General features: G+C 41.0%; 1 protein-coding gene across 2 annotated transcripts in view; it reads right to left on the reverse strand.

Annotated features, from left to right (window-relative positions):
- Window positions 1–21,269, reverse strand: part of LOC109898673 (guanine nucleotide-binding protein G(I)/G(S)/G(T) subunit beta-1) — a 24,431-nt gene continuing 3,162 nt past the window's right edge. For both annotated transcript variants that reach the window (XM_020493739.2, XM_020493748.2), the window contains exons 2-11: window positions 11,923–12,031; window positions 11,682–11,720; window positions 11,286–11,392; window positions 8,174–8,237; window positions 7,814–7,976; window positions 7,621–7,687; window positions 7,289–7,490; window positions 6,765–6,981; window positions 1,835–1,950; window positions 1–1,713 (exon numbers count right to left, since the gene is read on the reverse strand). In XM_020493739.2, the coding sequence (XP_020349328.1) occupies window positions 1,844–1,950; window positions 6,765–6,981; window positions 7,289–7,490; window positions 7,621–7,687; window positions 7,814–7,976; window positions 8,174–8,237; window positions 11,286–11,392; window positions 11,682–11,720; window positions 11,923–11,979 (1,023 nt within the window). In that variant the 5' untranslated portion in view covers window positions 11,980–12,031 and the 3' untranslated portion in view covers window positions 1–1,713; window positions 1,835–1,843. The remainder of the gene's footprint in view (window positions 1,714–1,834; window positions 1,951–6,764; window positions 6,982–7,288; window positions 7,491–7,620; window positions 7,688–7,813; window positions 7,977–8,173; window positions 8,238–11,285; window positions 11,393–11,681; window positions 11,721–11,922; window positions 12,032–21,269) is intronic.

The raw sequence follows: 21,269 nt of genomic DNA on the forward strand, positions 1-21,269 counted from the left end.
TAGGTTAAGAACAAGACATCTCAAACGGCTTTTTATTACATTTTCAATAACAGTACATTTTAGTACAGTATCTTGATCCAGCTCATTGTGGAACACCAAGGCTGTTTAAACAGGCAGACCAATTGTTCTTTTTTTTCACTATTTGGACTTTTGACCAATCAGATCAGCACGTGTCAATAATTGGGCTGCCTGTGTAAACGCAGGACAAAATATTGAAAATAAAATACAAAAAAATGTGAAAAGGGTGCAGAGCTCCATCTTATCAATGGAAGGAGAAAAGGAAACCCATCTCAATAGAATTGCAATTCATTTTTACTTGTGGCCACACACACAAATAGATCACATGTATTGTACATCACAGAAAAAGTGAAAAATGTCAACTATTAAAGAAAGTGCTTCTGTACAGTGGAGAATTGTTTTCTTCTGCCATTCAGATGCTATGACTTAAGACCAAGAAAAGAAATTACAAAATTAGTAAGGGCATAAATCAGAGAACATGTTTTTGTTCCATTGGGTGTGAACATTTAAAGGAGGTTAATCAAAAAAGGTGCACTATGAATTATAAAAAAAAAATGGCATCATTAGAACTGGTATGATATTTCACATGGAGTCTGCAGTCAATAGGAAATCCATTCTTCACTTTCAATTACTCTGGTGCATAGCTTTGCCAGTGTAAGTACATATGCAGTGTTTAGCCAAAATAAAATAGTTAACCGGTTACAACTTATGAACAAGACAGATGACTTGGATCTTTGCATCGTGGAAAGCAATTCTACAGCATGCATGCTTAAATTAACCCATGGCAGACAAAACAAAATTTCAGAGAATTATTTTCAGACATTGATTTGTACATTTCATTCACAGAATAGCAACTGTTTCAAGCACAGGAAAGGTGTCTGTTAGTCAGATGGTCTTTCACTAAGTGGACACTTACAAAAATCCCCATCCATTAAACTAAATCCAGCCCCAACAATCACAAAACCCACCCTAAACCCCTATTCCCTACTCCACCCAATTAAGACAGAGTTAAGGGGTTAACTGAAATTAAGTTACTCATGAACTACTTCTGTATTGGAATTAGCATTCATCACAATTTATAGCATGTGCTTAGTTACAGTATTAGTTCAAGCACATTTTATTTTTGTACAAAAAAAAGCCGTGATGAAACAAAATTAGCTGGCAAATAAATACATCATTGACGTTTTCTGAACGCAGCTCCTGTAATCTGGTCAATATTTTGCTTTCATGCTTTCTGCATGTTTTATTTTGTCTCAGCTTTCTTACATGATTAAATTGGATTAATATGACAAGCTTTATTTGAAAAGAACCTGACAAACGAAAGCAACTGAATAAAACAAACCATCAGAGAATAGAATTCTTTAAAAAAAAGAAAGTTAAATAATTTGTACAATTACGCTCAAACATTTGCTTTCAAGACATACATTTGCATGGGATGATAGTGTTTTGTCATTCAAGGTAACATAAAAGGGTCCAAGAAGGAATGCACAAGTTTTTGATTTGATACCACAGGAACTCTTCTTTTTAACTAGTTGACAAACAATTGTGCTCTTCTTGTGTAGGAAAGGCATTGGTTTCCCTTAGTTTGTGGTGTCCAAGTCAGTTTAAAACGGTGTTGAAGAAGATGCTATGACATTTAACATTCTCAAGTTGTTGTAATGGTCTTCCAGTCAACTTTGGAGTTCAAAATGACATCTGAAGAAGAAAAGTAAGAATGAGTCAGGGTTAACTTATACTGAACACACTGTATACAGCTGTTGTTCCATAAGTAGCTAAAAAGGCATAGCTTTACAGCAATACAAAAAGGGCAAAGCACCTTCAGGTTTCAATTCCAGATCTTGAGAAAACTGTCCCAGGATCCTGTTGCAACTGCCATGCCATCGTCGGTGACTCCCAAGCAGCTAACACGGTTGTCATGTCCAGCCAACACACCTAAAACAGAACCACAATATTAGTCTCAGGACAATGCTGGGAATGATGGATTTAATTTAGCTGACATTATAAATAAGTTCAAATGAGCTTGAAACATTTGTTGGGAGTTATTTTGAATTTCACATTTCCAGGACAGGTTGCATTTGACTAATACATGTACAATATATAACTTAGAAACATGCTTGGTGTGCAATAGTGTTGTCACGATACTAGAACTTTGAATTTAATACCGATAGCTTCCAGGTTTAGCATCACGACACTCAATACCAAGACAACAAAAAAAAGCCACATTAGCCAAAGGATGGCACTTGATGCAGACAAACGCAGCTACTGCTCTGTTCAATTGTTGGACATATTTAACTAGGCAAGTCAGTTAAGAACATATTCTTATTTACAAAGACGGCCTATTCCTTCCTCCTTCCATTGGGGAACTGAACCCCGGTCTCCCACGTGACAAGCAGGGACACACACCATTATACTAAAGAGAAGGTGTCTTGAGATCAATAATCAATTAGACATTTTGTTTGTCAATATTTTCAGGGACAGCCATGTATGCATTAATGAATGTATCAATTATACAATCAATTTGACTTTGTTTTTACCAGTAACTACATAACGGTAGTCATTTATTTGAATGGTAAATCTCTATTGATTAACTTGGTAAATCAAGATGTAGCCTAGACATATTCACAATACAGGTGAAAGCATTTTCAATAGGAGTGTGTATGTGCATTGAGTTATTAACATTTTGCGTGTAAGGGGCAGTATTTTAGTTTTTGGCTAAAAGAACATACCCATTTGAAACAGCCTATTTCTCAGCCCCAGAAACTAGAATATGCATATACAGTGGGGCAAAAAATTATTTAGTCAGCCACCAATTGTGCAAGTTCTCACTTAAAAAGATGAGGCCTGTAATTTTCATCATAGGTACACTTCAACTATGACAGACAAAATGAGAAAAAACAATCCAGAAAATCACATTGTAGGTTTTTTATGAATTTGCAAATTATGGTGGAAAATAAGTATTTGGTCACCTACAAACAATCAAGATTTCTGGCTCTCACAGACCTGTAACTTCTTTCAGAGGCTCCTCTGTCCTCCACTCGTTACCTGTATTAATGGCACCTGTTTGAACTTGTTATCAGTATAAAAGACAACTGTCCACAACCTCAAACAGTCACACTCCAAACTCCACTATGGCCAAGACCAAAGAGCTGTCAAAGGACACCAGAAACAAAATTGTAGACCTGCACCCGGCTGGGAAGACGGAATCTGCAATAGGTAAGCAGCTTGGTTCGAAGAAATCAACTGTGGGAGCAATTATTAAGAAATGGAAGACATACAAGACCACTGAATCTCCCTCGATCTGGGGCTCCACGCAAGATCTCACCCCGTGGGGTCAAAAGGATCACAAGAACGGTGAGCAAAAATCAAAGGAACCACACGGGGGGACCTAGTGAATGACCTGTAGAGAGCTGGGACCAAAGTAGCAAAGCCTACCATCAGTAACACACTAGGCCGCCAGGGACTCAAATCCTGCAGTGCCAGACGTGTCCCCCTGCTTAAGCCAGTACATGTCCAGGCCAGTCTGAAGTTTGCTAGAGAGCATTTGGATGATCCAGAAGAAGATTGAGAGAATGTCATATGGTCAGATGAAACCAAAATATAACTTTTTGGTAAAAACTCAACTCGTCGTGTTTGGAGGACAAAGAATGCTGAGTTGCATCCAAAGAACACCATACCTACTGTGAAGCATGGGGGTGGAAACATCATGCTTTGGGGCTGTTTTTCTGCAAAGGGACCAGGACGACTGATCCGTGTAAAGGAAAGAATAAATGGGGCCATGTATCGTGAGATTTTGAGTGAAAACCTCCTTCCATCAGCAAGGGCATTGATGATGAAACGTGGCTGGGTCTTTCAGCATGACAATGATCCCAAACACACCGCCCGGGCAACGAAGGAGTGGCTTCGTAAGAAGCATTTCAAGGTCCTGGAGTGGCATAGCCAGTCTCCAGATCTCAACACCATAGCTCAACACCATAGAAAATCTTTGGAGGAAGTTGAAAGTCAGTGTTGGCCAGCAACAGTCCCAAAACATCACTGCTCTAGAGGAGATCTGCATGGAGGAATGGGCCAAAATATCAGCAACAGTGTGTGAAAACCTTGTGAAGACTTACAGAAAACATTTGACCTCTGTCATTGCCAACAAAGTGTATATAACAAAGTATTGAGAGAAACTTTTGTTATTGACCAAATACTTATTTCCCACCATAATCTGCAAATAAATTCATAAAAAAATCCTACAATGTGATTTTCTGGATTTCCCCCCCTCATTTTGTCTGTCATAGTTGAAGTGTACCTATGATGAAAATTACAGGCCTCTCATCTTTTTAAGTGGGAGAACTTGCACAATTGGTGGCTGACTAAATACTTTTTTGCCCCACTGTAATTGTCAGATTAAGATAGGAAACCCTCTAAAGTTTCCAAAACTGTAAAAATATTGTCTGAGTATAACAGAACTGATATTGCAGGCGAAAACCTGAGGAAAATCCAATCAGGAAGTGCCTCTTATTTTGAAACCTCTGTTCCTATGCATGCCTATCCTCCATTTAAAGTGATATCAACCAGATTCCTTTTCTATGGCTTCCCTAAGGTGTCAGTCTTTAGACATAGTTTCAGGATTTTATTTTGAAAAATGAGCATGAAAGATCACATTGCGTAAGTGGAGAGGTGGGGGCTCTCAGTGAGTTTTGCGCTACAGAGTAAAGCGGCCATTGTTTCTCCCGGTGTTATTGAAAAACCTACACACCCGGTTGATATATTATCGAATATATATTTTAAAATCAACCTGAGGATTTATTATAAAAACATTTGACATGTTTCTGTGGACATTATGAATATTATTTAGAATTTGTCTGCGTTGTCTTGACCACTCTTTCCTGTGGATTTCTGAACTTAACGTGACAAACAGAGGTATTTTGGGTATAAAAATAATCTTTATGGAACAAAAAGGAACATTTGTTGTGTAACTAGGAGTCTCGTGAGTGAAAACATCCGAAGATCAAAGGTAAACGATTAATTTGATTGCTTTTCTGATTTTCGTGACCTAGCTACTTAATGCTTAGTGTACATAATGTTTTGCTATGGTATCGATAAACTTAAACGCTTGGATTGCTTTCGCTGTAAAGCATCATTTCAAAATCTGAGACGATTAACAAAAGGCTAAGCTGTGTTTTGCAATATTGCACATGTGATTTCATGAATATGAATATTTTTTAGTAATATTGTTTGGACTGTGGCGCAATGCTATTCAGCGGTTGCTGACGAAAATGATCCCGCAAACGGGATGGGTGTGCCAAGAAGTTAAGCTTGTTTTGGCTGATTTCAGGGAGTGACAATCTGATTTCCTTCCATTTGAGACTTAGTGCCTTCAGAAAATATTCACACTCCTTGACTTTTTCCAAATGTTGTGTTATAACCTACATTTAAAATGCACTAAATTGAGATTGACATTATGAGGTGTAGGCCAGTGACAAAGTGGAATTATACTTGTAAAAATTTCTACAACTTTCTACATGCCTAGACTCCCAGTACAACATGAGTGGGGAGCTAACATGATGCAGCCCAGACTCGCAGTGCAGCATGAGTGGGGAGCTAACATGATGCAGCCCAGACTCCCAGTGCAGCATGAATGGGGAGCTGGCATGATGCAGCCCAGACTCCCAGACAGTGGAGTGGTTCCTCAGGACAGGCTAGCTAGCATTGAGTAAAGCTAGGCATACGTTAGACAACAAAAATATTGACATCGTGGGACAACTCATTATGCAAATGGTCTGGATAATCTTTTCATCCTGTAGTCTGCTCACATTGAGATTTATCTTGACCCCGCCCGGTCCTGTGAATTCTATATATGTTGTGGCGCCGTGGCCAAGAATGAGCCGAACAACGGAGGACGAGTTGCACAAGTCCAAATTCTGGCATGTCAGAAAAATAAAACCAGGACAGAAGATGCAGCTCAGGAGAGTGCAAGACTTATAAATCGCACTTCTTTCACCCGCTCACATTATGTGACCTACAACATCTTGAGTGGAGCATACAAATGCATACAAATCCCAGAAATATGGCATAGATCCGAAATAGTTACAAAATCGCAGTTTAAGCTTCCCAAGTGACGCAGTGGTAGTGCATAGCAGTGCTAGCTGTGCCACTAGAGATTCTGGGTTCGAGTCCAGGCTCTGTCGCAGCCGACCGCGACCGGGAGACCCATGGGGCGGCACACAATTGGCCCAGTGTCGTCCAGGTTCGGGGAGGGTTAGGCCGGCAGGGATGTCCTTGTCCCATCGTGCACTAGCGACTCCTGTGGCGGACCAGACTTAGTGCACGCTGACACAGTCGCCAAGTGTACGGTGTTTCCTCCGACACATTGGCTTCTGGGTTAAGTGGGCATTGTGTCAAGAAGCAGTGTGGCTTGGTTGTGTTTTGGGGGAAGCACAGCTCTCAACCTTCGCCTCTCCCAAGTCCGTACGGGAGTTGCAGTGATGAGACAAGACTAACTACCAATTGGATACAACAAAATTGGGGAGAATTGTTTTTATTGCAGTTTAAAATGGTGTAATGTATGGTCAGCTTGACTGGACCAGGCAAGAGGCTCATTGGCTGATAGACAGACTTGATCCTGTCATGCAGAACGCGACATTAAGAACCAAAAATATAAAACTTATACCGAACCGTTTTCATGTTGTAGTATCGAAAAAGTACCGACGTTTTGTTATAGCGTGTGACGAGACATCTCTGGGGTATTATCAGTGACTCACCAGCACGGTCAGCCTTCAGTGTGTCCCACACGTTGCAGTTGAAGTCGTCATATCCAGCTAGGAGGAGACGGCCACTCTTGGAGAAAGCAACAGAGGTGATGCCACAAATGATGTTGTCATGCGAGTAGCACATCAGCTCCTGGTCGGCACGAAGATCGAAGAGTCTGCAGGTGGCGTCGTCAGAGCCCGTACAAAAGGCATTGCCATTGGGGAAGAACTGCAAAGCACAGATCATACAGTAATTACTTACTGAGCAAATAACTGACTATATTTTAATAAAAATATGTATCTCAAAAACATATATATTTTTCAATCAAAGAACTGAAATGAATAAATTGAGATTATATTTCATGATTTGAGGACCACATTGGAAATAAGTGTTTTTACGGTTTGATGGGTCATCCTTTGGGTTTCTTGTACTTTTAAATATTGTTCTTAAAATGTAACCTAAAATAAAGATGGATCAATGTAAAATGCCCTAATAGGCAATACGTGTGCATAGAGATCTTTAAATATGCCCTTACACATATGGCATTGATGTCAGACTCATGCCCAGTGAAGGTCTGTCTGCACATGCCCTCTCTGACGTCCCAGAGTTTAGCCGAGGCATCACAAGCACCTGAGACAAATAGCCTAGTGTCAGGGGCCAATGATAGGCTCATGACATCACCACTGTGACCAGCAAATGTAGTTGTCTGCTGGCCAGTCTCAATATCCCAAAGGGCACTGTAAAAACAACATCTGGTTAAAACAAGAGGCATGAGTTTCTATACAAATTCAATTCACATTTAAGGAAAATTAACAATGTTGTATTGGAAATAGACTGAGCAGCATCCTTAGTAATTCCTTTACTTACCAGGTGGTGTCTCCAGAGCTTGTAATAATCTGGTTGTCATCAACGAAGCGACAGCAGGACAGATAACCTGGAAATTAGATTTAATTTGTGCATTACTAACCCAGAAATGTTCCCATAGTGTGTTTTAAGTAGCAGAAAATGAGAAGGATTTCATAACAAATAACATGCCAAAAAGAAAATGTAGTCTCTCTACCCGTGTGTCCAGCGAGCTCCCGGCTCACACGTACATTCCCCTCACGTGTCTTCAGGTTGTAAATAGAGCAGATGTTGTCCAGGCCTCCACATGCCACGTAGTTTCCTGAAGGTGCATATGAGCAGGTCATGACCCAGGAAGAACGCAAAGGAATGGCATGGACCTGCAAGGAGGTGGTGGATAAAAAACATGAAACCTTTGCACACCTGAAGTAATGAGCTCTTATTACAGGTGTGTAGGTGAATAAAACAACTAAAGTAGAATGTTTGAAGGGACAAAATGCAATGCCTATAATTGCAATGGAAATGTTGTAGTCGTCCTCTAAACAGAGCTACGGAAGTTGAGCTACTGAAGTCTGACCTTGTTAGTGGTATAGCTGTCCCAAATTATGAGTTTGCCATCTTGGGAAGCACTGACCAAGAGCCTGTGAGAAAGAGCAGAAACATAAGGTCATGGAATTACAGTTCCGTTTAAGAAATAAGCTATTTTTAAAAATCAAACTATAACTAGCTAAAATTCTATATGGAATAGAAAAGCAAACTAAAAGTAATTTATTAAGACTGCTTTGAATTGTAATTTGGGGCCAAATCTAAGCAATGACAATCATAGCAACAACACATGCTTAGTCATAATAACACCTACTTACATTTCCCACTATATCATGTGGAATAATACACTGCCCCCCAAAAATAAAGGGAACACTTAAACAATACAATGTAACTCCAAGTCAATCACACTTCTGTGAAATCAAACTGTCCACTTAGGAAGGAACACTGATTGACAATAAATTTCACATGCTGTTGTGCAAATGGAATAGACAGGTGGAAATTATAGGCATTTAGCAAGACACCCCCAATAAAGGAGTGGTTCTGCAGGTGGGGACCACAGACCACTTCTCAGTTCCTATGCTTCCTGGCTGATGTTTTGGTCACTTTTGAATGCTGGCGGTGCTTTCACTCTAGTGGTAGCATGAGACGGAGTCTACAACCCACACAAGTGGCTCAGGTAGTGCAGCTCATCCAGGATGGTACATCAATGCGAGATGTGGCAAGAAGGTTTGTTGTGTCTGTCAGCGTAGTGTCCAGAGCATGGAGGTGCTACCAGGAGACAGGCCAGTACATCAGGAGACGTGGAGGAGGCCGTAGAAGGGCAACAACCCAGCAGCAGGACCGCTACCGCCACCTTTTTGCAAGGAGCACTGCCAGAGCCCTGAAAAATGACCTCCAGCAGGCCACAAATGTGCATGTGTCTGCTCAAACGGTCAGAAACAGACTCCATGAGGGTGGTATGAGGGCCCGACGTCCACAGGTGGGGGTTGTGCTTACAGCCCAACACCGTGCAGGACGTTTGGCATTTGCCAGAGAATACCAAGATTGTCAAATTCGCCACTGGCGCCCTGTGCTCTTCACAGATGAAAGCAGGTTCACACTGAGCACATGTGACAGATGTGACAGTCTGGAGACGCCGTGGAGAACATTATGCTGCCTGCAACATCCTCCAGCATGACCGGTTTGGTGGTGGGTCAGTCATGGTGTGGGGTGGTATTTCTTTGGGGGGGCCACACAGCCCTCCATGTGCTCGCCAGAGGTAGCCTGACTGCCATTAGGTACCGAGATGAGATCCTCAGACCCCTTGTGAGATCATATGCTGGTGTGGTAGGCCCTGGGTTCCTCCTACTGCAAGACAATGCTAGACCTCATGTGGCTGGAGTGTGTCAGCAGTTCCTGCAAGAGGAAGGCATTGATACTATGGACTGGCCCGCCCGTTCCCCAGACCTGAATCCAATTGAGCACATCTGGGACATCATGTCTCGCTCCAGCCACCAACGCCACGTTGCACCACAGACTGTCCAGGAGTTGGCGGATGCTTTAGTCCAGGTCTGGGAGGAGATCCCTCAGGAGACCATCCGCCACCTCATCAGGAGCATGCCCAGGTGTTGTAGGGAGGTCATACAGGCACGTGGAGGCCACACACACTACTGAGCCTCATTTTGACTTGTTTAAAGGACATTACATCAAAGTTGGATCAGCCTGTAGTGTGGTTTTCCACTTTAATTTTGAGTGTGACTCCAAATCCAGACCTCCATGGGTTGATAAATTTGATTTCCATTGATAATTTGTGTGTGATTTTGTTGTCTGCACATTCAACTATGTAAAGAAAAAAGTATTTAATAAGAATATTTAATTCATTCAGATCTAGGATGTTATCCAGTAGGGGGCACTATTACATTTTTTGGATGAAAAACGTTCCCGCTTTAAACAAGATATTTTGTCACGAAAAGATTTGATTATGCATATAATTGACAGCTTTGGAAAGAAAACACTCTGACGTTTCCAAACTGCAAAGATATTGTCTGAGTGCCACAGAACTGATGTTACAGGCGAAACCCAGATAAAAATCCAACCAGGAAGTGCCGCATTTTTTAAAACCGCCTCATGCCAATGACTCCTTATATGGCTGTGAATGAGCTACGAATGAGCTTACGTTTTCCACGTATTCCCCAAGGTGTCTACAGAATTGTGACGTATTTTTGCATTTCCATTGAAGAAGCCATAAGGGACCATATATAGCAAGTGGTCACATGGTGTCTCCCGCAGAAAATCTTGTGTAAAATACTGAGGTAGCCATTTCTCCAATCGCTTCTTATGAGAAACCAATTGCCTCAACGGATATATTATCGAATATATATGTAAAAAACACTTTGAGGATGGATCCTAAACAACGTTTGCCGTGTTCCTGTCGATATTATGGAGTTCATTTTGAAAAAAGTTCGGCGTTGTAGTGGTAGCATTTCCGGTCGATTTCTCAGCCAAGCATTATGAACAAACGAGAGCTATTTCGCCCTACAAAAATAATATTTTTGGAAAAAATGAACATTTGCTATCTAACTGGGAGTCTCCTGAGTGAAAGCATCCGAAGTCTTGAAAGGTAAATTATTTAATTTGGTTGCTTTTCTTATTTTCGTGAAAATGTTGCCTGCTGCCAGCAGAGCCTAGCATAGCATTATGCCATGATAAACTTACACAAAAGCTTGTCTAGCGTTGGCTGTAACGCATATTTGGAAAAACTGAGATGACAGTGTTGTTAACAAAAGGCTAAGCTTGTGTTTGAATATATTTAATTCATTTGCGATTTTCATGAATAGGAGAAGTTTAGGGGTATTTATGTCCGCTGCGTTATGCTAATTCGTTTGAGGCTATGATTACGATCCCGGATCCGGGATTGCTCGTCGCAAGAGGTTAATTTAGTGTTCCCTTTATTTTTTTGAGCAGTGTATAATAACCAATTCATGCCAAGGGTTATACAATTATATACCATGCCAACTTTTATATTTGACAACTGGAATCATTCAACTATTTGTCATTGCCAAAACTTCAAAAAGCAAGCCAGCTGTTTTTTTTGTAGTACAGAACAAATGGAAATTACCTTCCTAGCTTGTGAAAGACACTATAAAAATTACACTTGGGTTTACCTGGAATCAGTGCCCCAATGCATGGCATAGATCTTAGCCAAATGCCCCCTCAGTGTTCTTCTTGTGCGCATCTGAATACGGCCAACAGGATCAATATTGGCTGTGATCTGCAAAACAAACAAACACAGTTACATAAAGCCATCAATAGCAGACTGCATTGAATGTTTTGCATATCCCTAGTTAAAGATGTACTATGCAGAAATCACTCCACGATTTTATGGTTGTTAAAATTGTAAGTTTGCCTAATTTCAGTTTATGACAAAACAAGCATCATTGCACCATATAAACCGCTGTTAAATATATTTTCCATAACCAAAAATATTGTATTTTTCTCTGTTTGAAGCTGCAGTACAAAACTGAATGTACAAGACGCAATAACCAAAACTAAACTTTTACCTGTGATAGCGTGGCATCTGCACATGCTTTCCTGGCATCCTGCAAAAGTAAGAGAATTAAAACCATCACACAAATTTAACAACCAAACACTGTCAGAAGATTATGTAGCTTTGTTATGACACTGTTGAGACTTGATTATGAGCGCAGAGACAATTAAAATTATTTCTGAAATACGCAATTTCTGTAGGTTTTAAACAATTGCTCCTGCCCATTGACGGTAGATGGAGGGATAAACACTCACTCTGATCTGGTTTTTGAGCTGCTCAGCCTCCTGGCGTAACTGGTCCAGTTCACTCATTTTGCCCTGCTAGTAGGTCTGTCTCGCTCCAGCTGCTGGGACAGTCGTTAATCTGAAAGAGGAAGAAAGAAGAGTCTCAGTAATCATGTTTCCAGCAAACCTTTTTATGCGAATAAAGTACGTCGGCAAAAAAATGTATTCACGACAGGCCTGGTGAAAACAGCAAATGTTGGTAAACATTGTCGACAAATGTTACGCTAGTCAAGGTGGGATCCTTAATTGTCAATAAAACTAATTATGAGAGAAATGGCGATGAAATGCCTTTATGCACAAATATTGATATAATAACCATCAAATCGAAGTAAACTTGGGAGTCACGCCCCACTACTGTATGCCCCCCCACCCCACGACGACTACGGAAAGAATGCAGTGTTATTAGGCTACAGATGAAAGTGTTGAAAGTGCAATCGGGGTATGATGTTCCTGTCCAATAAATATCGAGGGTCTTATTCTGGAGACATGATCAATGCTTGGCTACCTTTTGAAAAATGTATCTATTTTGTCCATAATGTCATCATGTAGGCTATCCTACCCACACTGTACCTGCCAGCTGTTGACTAAAGTGCATGTGCCAAGGCCAGAGTGGGCACATTCTCAATATAACGCAATTTACATTTTTCCCAAAACCATCAGTAGAGTTGAAATTGCGATGGAATCTGTCGCCAGATCGCTTGTCACTCATACACATTATGTAACCAACTGATCATGTTTTCCCCTCGTTGAGCTGTGAAAGCATTGAAATGGCATCATTTAGACAAACAAAGCTAGATGATGTTCTGTCACAAAAGGTTGTTTGTTCCAGAAAACAAAACATACAATACATAAAATCACGTGTCATTCGTGGATAGGCCTAACACCTCGATCAGAACGACAGCGCCACTACATCAATACAGCGGAATCAATTCTGCAGTCAAACTTCTCTCATTATGTACAGTGCATTCGGAAAGTATTTAGACTCATTGACTTTTTCCACACAACAGGCTTATTCTATAATGGATTGAATAAAACTCAATCTACTCACACACACACACAATACCTCCCATAATGGAGGTCATTACTCCCATAATGACAAAGCGAAAACAGGTTTTGAAATGTTTACAAATGTATTAAAAATAAAAACCGGGGGAAGAAAAAAGTATTCAGACCCTTTGCTATGAGAATTGAAATTGAGCTCTAATACAGCCTGTTCCCATTTATCATTCTTGAGACGTTTCTAAAACTAGATTGGAGTCCACCTGTGATCATTTCAATTTATTGGACATGATTGGGAAAGGCACAGAGCAAAAACCAAGCCCCGAGGTCGAAGGAATTGTCCGTAGGGCTCCAAGGCAGGATTGTGTCAAGGCACAGACCTGGGGAAGGGTACCGAAAATATCTGCAGCATTGAAGGTCCTCAAGAACACAGTGGCTTCCATCATTCTTAAATGAATGAAGTTTGGAACCACCAAGACTCTTCCTGGAGCTGGCTGCCCAGCCAAACGGGGGAGAAGGGCCTTGGTTAAGGAGGTGACCAAGAAACGATGGTCACTCAGACAAAGCTCCTCTGTGGAGATGGGAGAACCTTCCAGAAGGACAACCATCTGTGCAGCACTTCACCAATCAGGCCATTATGGTAGAGTGGCCAGACGGAAGCCACTCCTACATAAAATGCACGACAGCCGGCTTGGAGTTTGCCAAAAGGAACTTAAAGGACTCTGACCATGAGAAACAAGATTCCCTGGTCTGATGAAACCAAGATTGAACTCTTTGGCCTGAATGCCAAGTGTCACGTCTGGAGGAAAATCAGGCTCCGCTCATCACCTGGCCAATGCCATCCCTACGGTGAAACATGGTGGCGGCAGCATCATCCTGTGGGGGATGTTTAAAAGCAGTAGGGACTGTGAGACTAGTCAGGATCGAGGGAAAGATGAACAGAGCAAAGTATAGAGAGATCCTTGATAAAAACCTGCTCCAGAGCGCTCAGAACCTCAGACTGGGGCAGAGGTTCACCTTCCAACAGCACAACGACCCTAAGCAGACAGCCAAGATAACGCAGGAACGGTTTCAGGACAAGTCTCTGAATGTCCTTGAGTGGCCCAGCCAGAGCCCGGACTTGAACCAGATCGAACATCTCTGGAGAGACCTGAAAATACCTGTGCAGCGACACTCCCCAAACAACCTGACGGAGCTTGAGAGGATCTGTAGAGAAGACTAGGAGAAACAACCCAAATACAGGTATGCCATGTTTGTAGGCGGTAAAGACTCGAGGCACAAAGTACTGAGTAAAGGGTCTGAATACTTATGTAAAATGTTACGTTTAAAAGAAATACATTTGTAAAAATGTAGAACAGGTTTCAGCTTTGTCATTATGGAGTATTGTGGGGAACAAGTTTGATGATTATTTCTGTTATTAAATGTGGCTCTGCAATTTCTCCAGATGTTTTGGAGGCATTTCTGAACATGGTGTAAAATGTAAACTGAGGTTTGTGGATATAAATATGAACTTGATCGAACAAAACATACATGTATTGTGTAACATTGAGTCCTGGGAGTGTCATCTGAGGAAGATCGTCAAAGTTTCGTGATTTATTTGATCTATATTTCTGCTTTGTGAGACACCTCTCTGGTTGGAAAATGGCTGAATGCTTTCTGTGACTAGTTGCTGACCAAACATAATTTTATGTTCTGCTTTCACCGAAAAGCCTTTTTGAAATTGGACACGGTGGTTGGATTAACGAGAAGTGTATCTTTAAAATTGTGTAAAATACATTTCCTGGTTGAGGAATTTTAATTATGAGATTTGTTGTTTTGAATTTGGTGCCCTGCAATTTCACTGGCTGTTGGCGAGGTGGGACGCTAGTGTCCCAAACGTTCCCAGAGAGGTTAATTTAACCTGACAAATCCTGTTAAGACATGACTGGCCAGATCTGAAAAACAGTTATCCTGCTGACCCCAATCCACTGGTTGATGCTCACTAGATCAGCCAACGATGCTAAGTGATCAATAAACCATTTATAGCGATACAGGCTGATCTGATCACACTCGTCTGGGCAACCTAAACACATAATTTACCCCAAACAGTAGCCTAAAGCACTGATCTTCCTATTAGTCAAATACAGAACATGGTCAGAGAAAATAGAGGTCATTTTCAAAACACTTAACATTTTAGTCATTTAGCAGAGCAATTGGGCTTAAGTGCCTTGCTCAAGGGCAGATTTTTTTATTTTTAGATTCTAACCAGAGACCTTTCGGTTACTGGCCTTACTCTCTTAACTGCTAGGATAACATTCTATTGTGAAAAACAGAGAGATTATCCACACACCAGCATTGTGAAAGGTACCAGTAATACGGGAAACAGCCTTGACCTCACATTCGCAGAAGACTGGATTAGCACATTTGGATATGAATGAAACATAAGGACTATAAACAAAACCTTTGGTTTTAGCCCCAGTTCTTCGTCCTAGCTAACCCCATCACCTTACTCCATGTATTTCACTCTGTATGGTCAACGTGTTTGAGTGCTAGACTGAGGATCTTCTCTAAACTGAGCAAAGCACACTCAAGGTCCTCTCTGATAAAAATGTCACTGTTAATTCCATGACTACTTGCCATCCACATCCGTCCTTAAGATCAGGGGGGGGGGGGGGGGGGGGGGTGTTGAATTAACCTTATAACATGAGAAAAGTGAGTAACAAAATCTGGAGGGAGACACTAGGACTGGACTTCCGTATAACACACTATTACTGTGGCATCCGAATGTGGGACGTAGAATGACAACGTTAATCATGGAGATGATATGTAATTAGAAACTCAATTCTGCACTGGCATTTGTTCAAACACCTAATTCATTGAGTTCGATGTTGAGTCTTGGTTGTAAGTTACTTGGAGTCAATGCAGGCACAATTCAGAAGATGCTCAAACCTAAACATAGGACTCAGTCACAGTTCATCCCTACACTACCTCAGGGTAAGAAAACAAAGAACAAATTCTGCAATGTGGGTGAACTAGATGCTCTCAGTCTGTCCATAATCCCTTACTGTAAGAAGTTCCTCTGCCCCTCATTTCTCCAAGCGCCTGATCGGAATCAGCTGACAGCATGATAAACAGGGAGTGGTGACAAATAGCCTGGAGGTGTGGCTTACTGACTGCTGAGGTCTCGAGGGCAGCCGGAGTCTGCTGCTCAACATAAATGTTTTCATAATGTTTTTGTTTCCATGCAGCCATACAAATTCACCTTTCAGAGCATGATCTCAGTAGTGTTTAGGATTATTTTAGTTTTACGTTGATATATTTTCCATATTTCAGATGTTTCTATTGCCTTTTCCAACAAAAAATAAAAAAAATGGGAGAAATGGCAAACGTGCATAAAGATGGCAGAATTCAGATAAAGTTATTGTTTAAGCACCATCGAGTTTTTAAACTACGGCACACGATATGGTTTGGTTTTCCAAATTGCTGGCGTCTTGAAGCTAAAATTGGGATCATGTATACTCTACTAATGGCTAGAGCTGTTGCGGTGACTGTATCACCGCCACTCATGAGTGACATTCTAAGTGACGATTGAGTCACGGTAATCTCCTCTCATGCACAAAAATGACATACTCAGAAGTGTGATTGACTTGGAGTTCCAGTGTGTTGTTTAAGTGTTCCCTTTATTTTTTTGAGCAGTGTATATTAGTACCAGTCAAAAGTTTGGACACACCTACTCATTCAAGGGTTTCTTTATTTTTTGTATTTTCTACATCGTAGAATAAAAGTGTTTAACACATCAATATATATTTTCTATTTGAAATTCTTTAAAGTAGCCACCCTTTGCCTTGACAGCTTTGCACACTCTTGGCATTCTCTCAACCAGCTTCACCTGGAATGACTTTCCAACAGTATTGAAGGAGTTCCCACATATGCGGAGCACTTGTTGGCTGCTTTTCCTTCACTCTGTGGTCCAACTCATCCCAAACCATCTCAATTGGGTTGAGGTCAGGTGATTGTGGAGGCCAGGTCATCTGATGCAGCACTCCATCACCCTCCTTCTTGGTCAAATAGCCCTTACACAGCCCGGAGATGTGTTTTGGGGCATTGTCCTGTTGAAAAACAAATTACAGTCTCACTAAGTGCAATCCAGATGGGATGGCGTATCGCTGCAGAATGCTGTGGTAGCCATGCTGGTTAAATGTGCCTAGAACCCTAAATAAATCAGTGTCTCAAGCAAAACACCCCCACACCAAACCTCCTCGCTTCACGGTGGGAACCACATGTGGAGAGCATCCGTTCACCTACTTTCCGTCTCACAAAGACACACCGGTTGGAACCAAACATCTCAATTTGGACTCAGACCAAAAGGACAGATTTCCACCGGTCTAATGTGCATTGGTCGTATTTCTTGGCCCAAGCAAGTCTCTTCTTATTATTGGTGTCCTTTAGTAGTGGTTTCTTTGCAGCAATTTGACCATGAAGGCCTGATTCATGCAGTCTCCTCTGAACAGTTGATGTTGAGATTTATTTGGGCTGCAATTTCTGAGGCTGGTAACACTAATGAACATATATTTAAAGTTAGCAGCTTTTAAGCATTCTAGTACAGTTAAACAGTTGAAACAAAGTGTCATGTTTATTTGTTCAGTTAGGAACTGATTGTTTAATAACTTGTAAATTAGAAAAACTAAAAATCCATGAATGTACTTTATCACTCAACAGATATTCACAGAAATATTTTAGCTGCCCCACATTACAAAGGTGGTGAAGTTGTCAGTGTCCCTTCTTACTATCCAATCTTGACTGTATGGAGAAACTTTAAAATGCTTTGAAAGAAACATTGGTTGAAACTAAAATGCAGTTAATCAATTTAGCTTTAAATGCTTGAAAAAAAATGACTGTCTCTAGGCTGTCATAGAATGAATAGAACAACTTAAACTTTTAAAATGTGCTCAACTTACTCGACTAGTCAAGACAATACAAAGAGTCTCTAACGGAGACACACTGACTAAAAAGTTATCTACATATGTCCCATTACCAGTAAAACAATCAAAACCTATTCACTTACTTCCTGTGCTGTTTCATTGTTCAGTCATTTCATTCTCAACCATGATTTCAGCATACATGTCAAGCAGTGAAGTTTCAGCTGTCTGCCTGTCTGTGGCCTCTTCTGTCATGGGTCCTCTTCCCCGGTGCTTCACTGTCACTGTGTCCGTTTCCATCTTGTCCAGCTGTGTCTAACATTTCACAAACCCTGTTTCGTGTCACCAGTGAAGTGGCAGTCCTTGTACCTAGCATCAAGCATGGTGGCGACATAGTAAAGAGACTCAGAGAGAATGCCACGAATCACTTGTTCACAGCCTCTACTAGAGTACTTTCGCAAGTTTGAACCCCACGTCTGTGTTGGCAGTGTTGTTGAGCCGGCGTTTCAATACCATGAGAGGGTCTGCTGCAGACGCAGTTGATGAGCTTATTTCGCAGTTGTTTCAATGGAGCTAGGAGTGTGTTCATGTCAATGAGAGTCCACTGGTTTGTACGGATTGTTGCAGGTAACTCAGTCAGCTGCGTACACGTCCAAGCACTCGTTTTTGTTCCAGCAGGCTCTGTGTAAACAGTACTGTTCCATCTGGTGGAAACATCTTGCTTAAGCCTTTTCATTTTAACTCCAAGCTGCTCCTGTACTGCTTGCAGGCGGATGTATGCTAGCTGCGAGTGTTTAAAATGACCCACTATCTTCCTACCTGTTCCCACTGTGTCAGATATGCTGCGTTGGTCCAAAACACCTTAATTCACAGCCAGTTGCTGGCGACTCTGCATTCTTCCAAAGCCTTTGTCATGTTACGTGCATTAACACATTGTGCTTGGGGATTTTCCAAGTTTCAAACATGTTCTCAAATGCCATTGAAATGGCTGTAGTGGTATGAGAACAAGCAAATTCTTGAGCTTGTAATACGGCTTTCCTCAGTACGAAATCCTTGTTGACCCACTGTGCTGTATGACTCAGCATGCTCATGGGTCTGATATCGCTAGTCCAAATGTCAGTCATGAAGCTAATCTCAGTGACGCACATCCGTGAGCTACTTGCAATGGGCATTTCAACAATACTGTGCAACTCCAGTAGGGCAACATCTGAAAAATAGCACTTACTTGGTAGTGTGTACCGGGGCTCGAGGTGCTCGACCAGTCGGCAAAAGCCAACATCATCCACGACAGAGAACGGTTGATTGTCACGGGCAATTAATTCCATTATCTTGGCATTAATGGATTTCGCCTTTGAGTTGTTTCCCTGAAATTCTATTTCAAATGACTGCTCGACTTGAACTTAAGTTATTGGAAGTGCGCGCTTGGTTTTGTTCTAAGTAGTCAGTGAACGTCTGGGGGTGATTTTCAAATCAGTAATTAGGTTTGTTGTTTTGAAAGATTTCACTTTCTCCCCTCTGGAAATAATAGCAGCACAAACTTTGCATATGACCTTTTTGTTATCTTCCTTTGAAACTTCAAAATAGATCCACACAGCAGACATTGTGGGCTAGGTTAGGAATTCTGTGTTGCACATGTAGCTCTGTATTTTTCGGGGCATCATTACGTCATCTACCTATGTTACAGGTATGCACGTCAGCTTTGACATTGGATTTGCACATTGGCGTTATACATAGACCCGATACTGGCATTTTTAGCTAATCTCATCTGATTCCGATATGCTTACCGATATATTGTGCATCCCTAATGTGCGCACGCACGCACGAACCCAAGCTTGAAAAAAATATATTATAATAATGATTGTGCCATTATACAACAGTCTACCGCATAATTATGCACGGCAGAAAAATATATTTTTTTATAAACGGGTACATAATTGGTCTTGCATTAATTAAATTAATTTAGATTTGGCCTACAATTAGTGACTTTGTATATGGTTTCAAATAGCCTGGTAATAGGGCATTTTTATATTTTCATAATTAAATAAGTTGACATTACCTTTAGGTACAGAATATCGAATATCTCGCCACCGTGCATTTCCATCTCCTCCCCTTATACCTTTCTCGAGCACGCAGAGAGAGGTGCTATTAACAGTTTAATGAAATATGTTTCATTGTGAAAACGTATTACTATCAATGATCCCAAACGGATTTCACTTGGTTTCCCAAATTAAGCACGGTGTAGCTTCAGGAACAGGGTTGGAGACCCCACGGTACACAGAGTTTGGGAGAAATATCACCTGTGCTGCGGAGAGACCCTGCATGCTCCTCAAACAGAGGTTGATGTGTGGAATAAAATAACCAGAATAGCCTACCCAACATGAGTGAAAAACGAAACAGCAGAAAGTGTCCTACATTCGCTATTCGAGTACATACAGACGACATCTTTTTTCTCCTGACCCTGTTCCTGCACATTTGATAATGTGAAATTCTAGTAATATTAGTAAAGACAAGATTCAATTGAGAATAGTTTGATGGGTGAAAGTATGATCACTTGATGAGAGAACAGCGTTTACAGCCTGAGGCAAGGAACAGACCGCAAGCTTTTTTGTGACTTTCTCAAATCATCAATAGCCTATAGTTTCATCATGCAGCCCATACATCTTTTGATATTCAAGGCATCCTAAATGTTTATTATTCACAACTAAAGTTGTCAAATTACTCTAAATCTAGCATATAGAACCTGTTTAAAAATGATCACTTTTACACTCAAAATGCTCCTGAATGGGAAACATATCCCTTCTATTTTATTCAGCTAAGTTCAATTATATTAGTCTTACTATAAAATAATGGCACAGGATTTAAGAATATCTTGTCTGCTAAATAAACAAGCCTATGCATGGCACACTGCCAGATAAGCTGTAGGCCAACACATGCTGTTCTTCTGAAATACATTCTTCACATCATGTTTGTTTAGACCGGCCTAAAATAAATACATTGATTTATGATGGTGTAAAGTCAACTGATTCATTAGACATGTAGATGTTTCAAAGGCGCGCAATAGTGGCTTGCAAAACGTGTTTATGTTAATTAACGGCAAATTACCATGAGACCGGCAGTCTTTTACACGACAATACCTGGCTGACAAAATGTCATGACCACCACAGCCCTACCAATGACCATACAAAAGAAGTATAGCGGAGAGCAATGAACAAATTGAACAAATCAAGGAATTTGTGGTAAATGCATGGGGCCCGGCCATCTTCATACACCTCCACTATTGCATAATAAAACACTAAAAGAGCACAAAAACGTAGGCCTGCGTTGTAGAAAGCTTGATGCTATTATATCAGTGCAACAAATGTCATATGGCAAAAGCTGGATCACAGAAAAGACCATAACCAGCACTATCACTGACCAAGC

This window comes from Oncorhynchus kisutch, linkage group LG1, assembly GCF_002021735.2.
Source record: "Oncorhynchus kisutch isolate 150728-3 linkage group LG1, Okis_V2, whole genome shotgun sequence".
Lineage (NCBI taxonomy): Eukaryota > Metazoa > Chordata > Actinopteri > Salmoniformes > Salmonidae > Oncorhynchus > Oncorhynchus kisutch.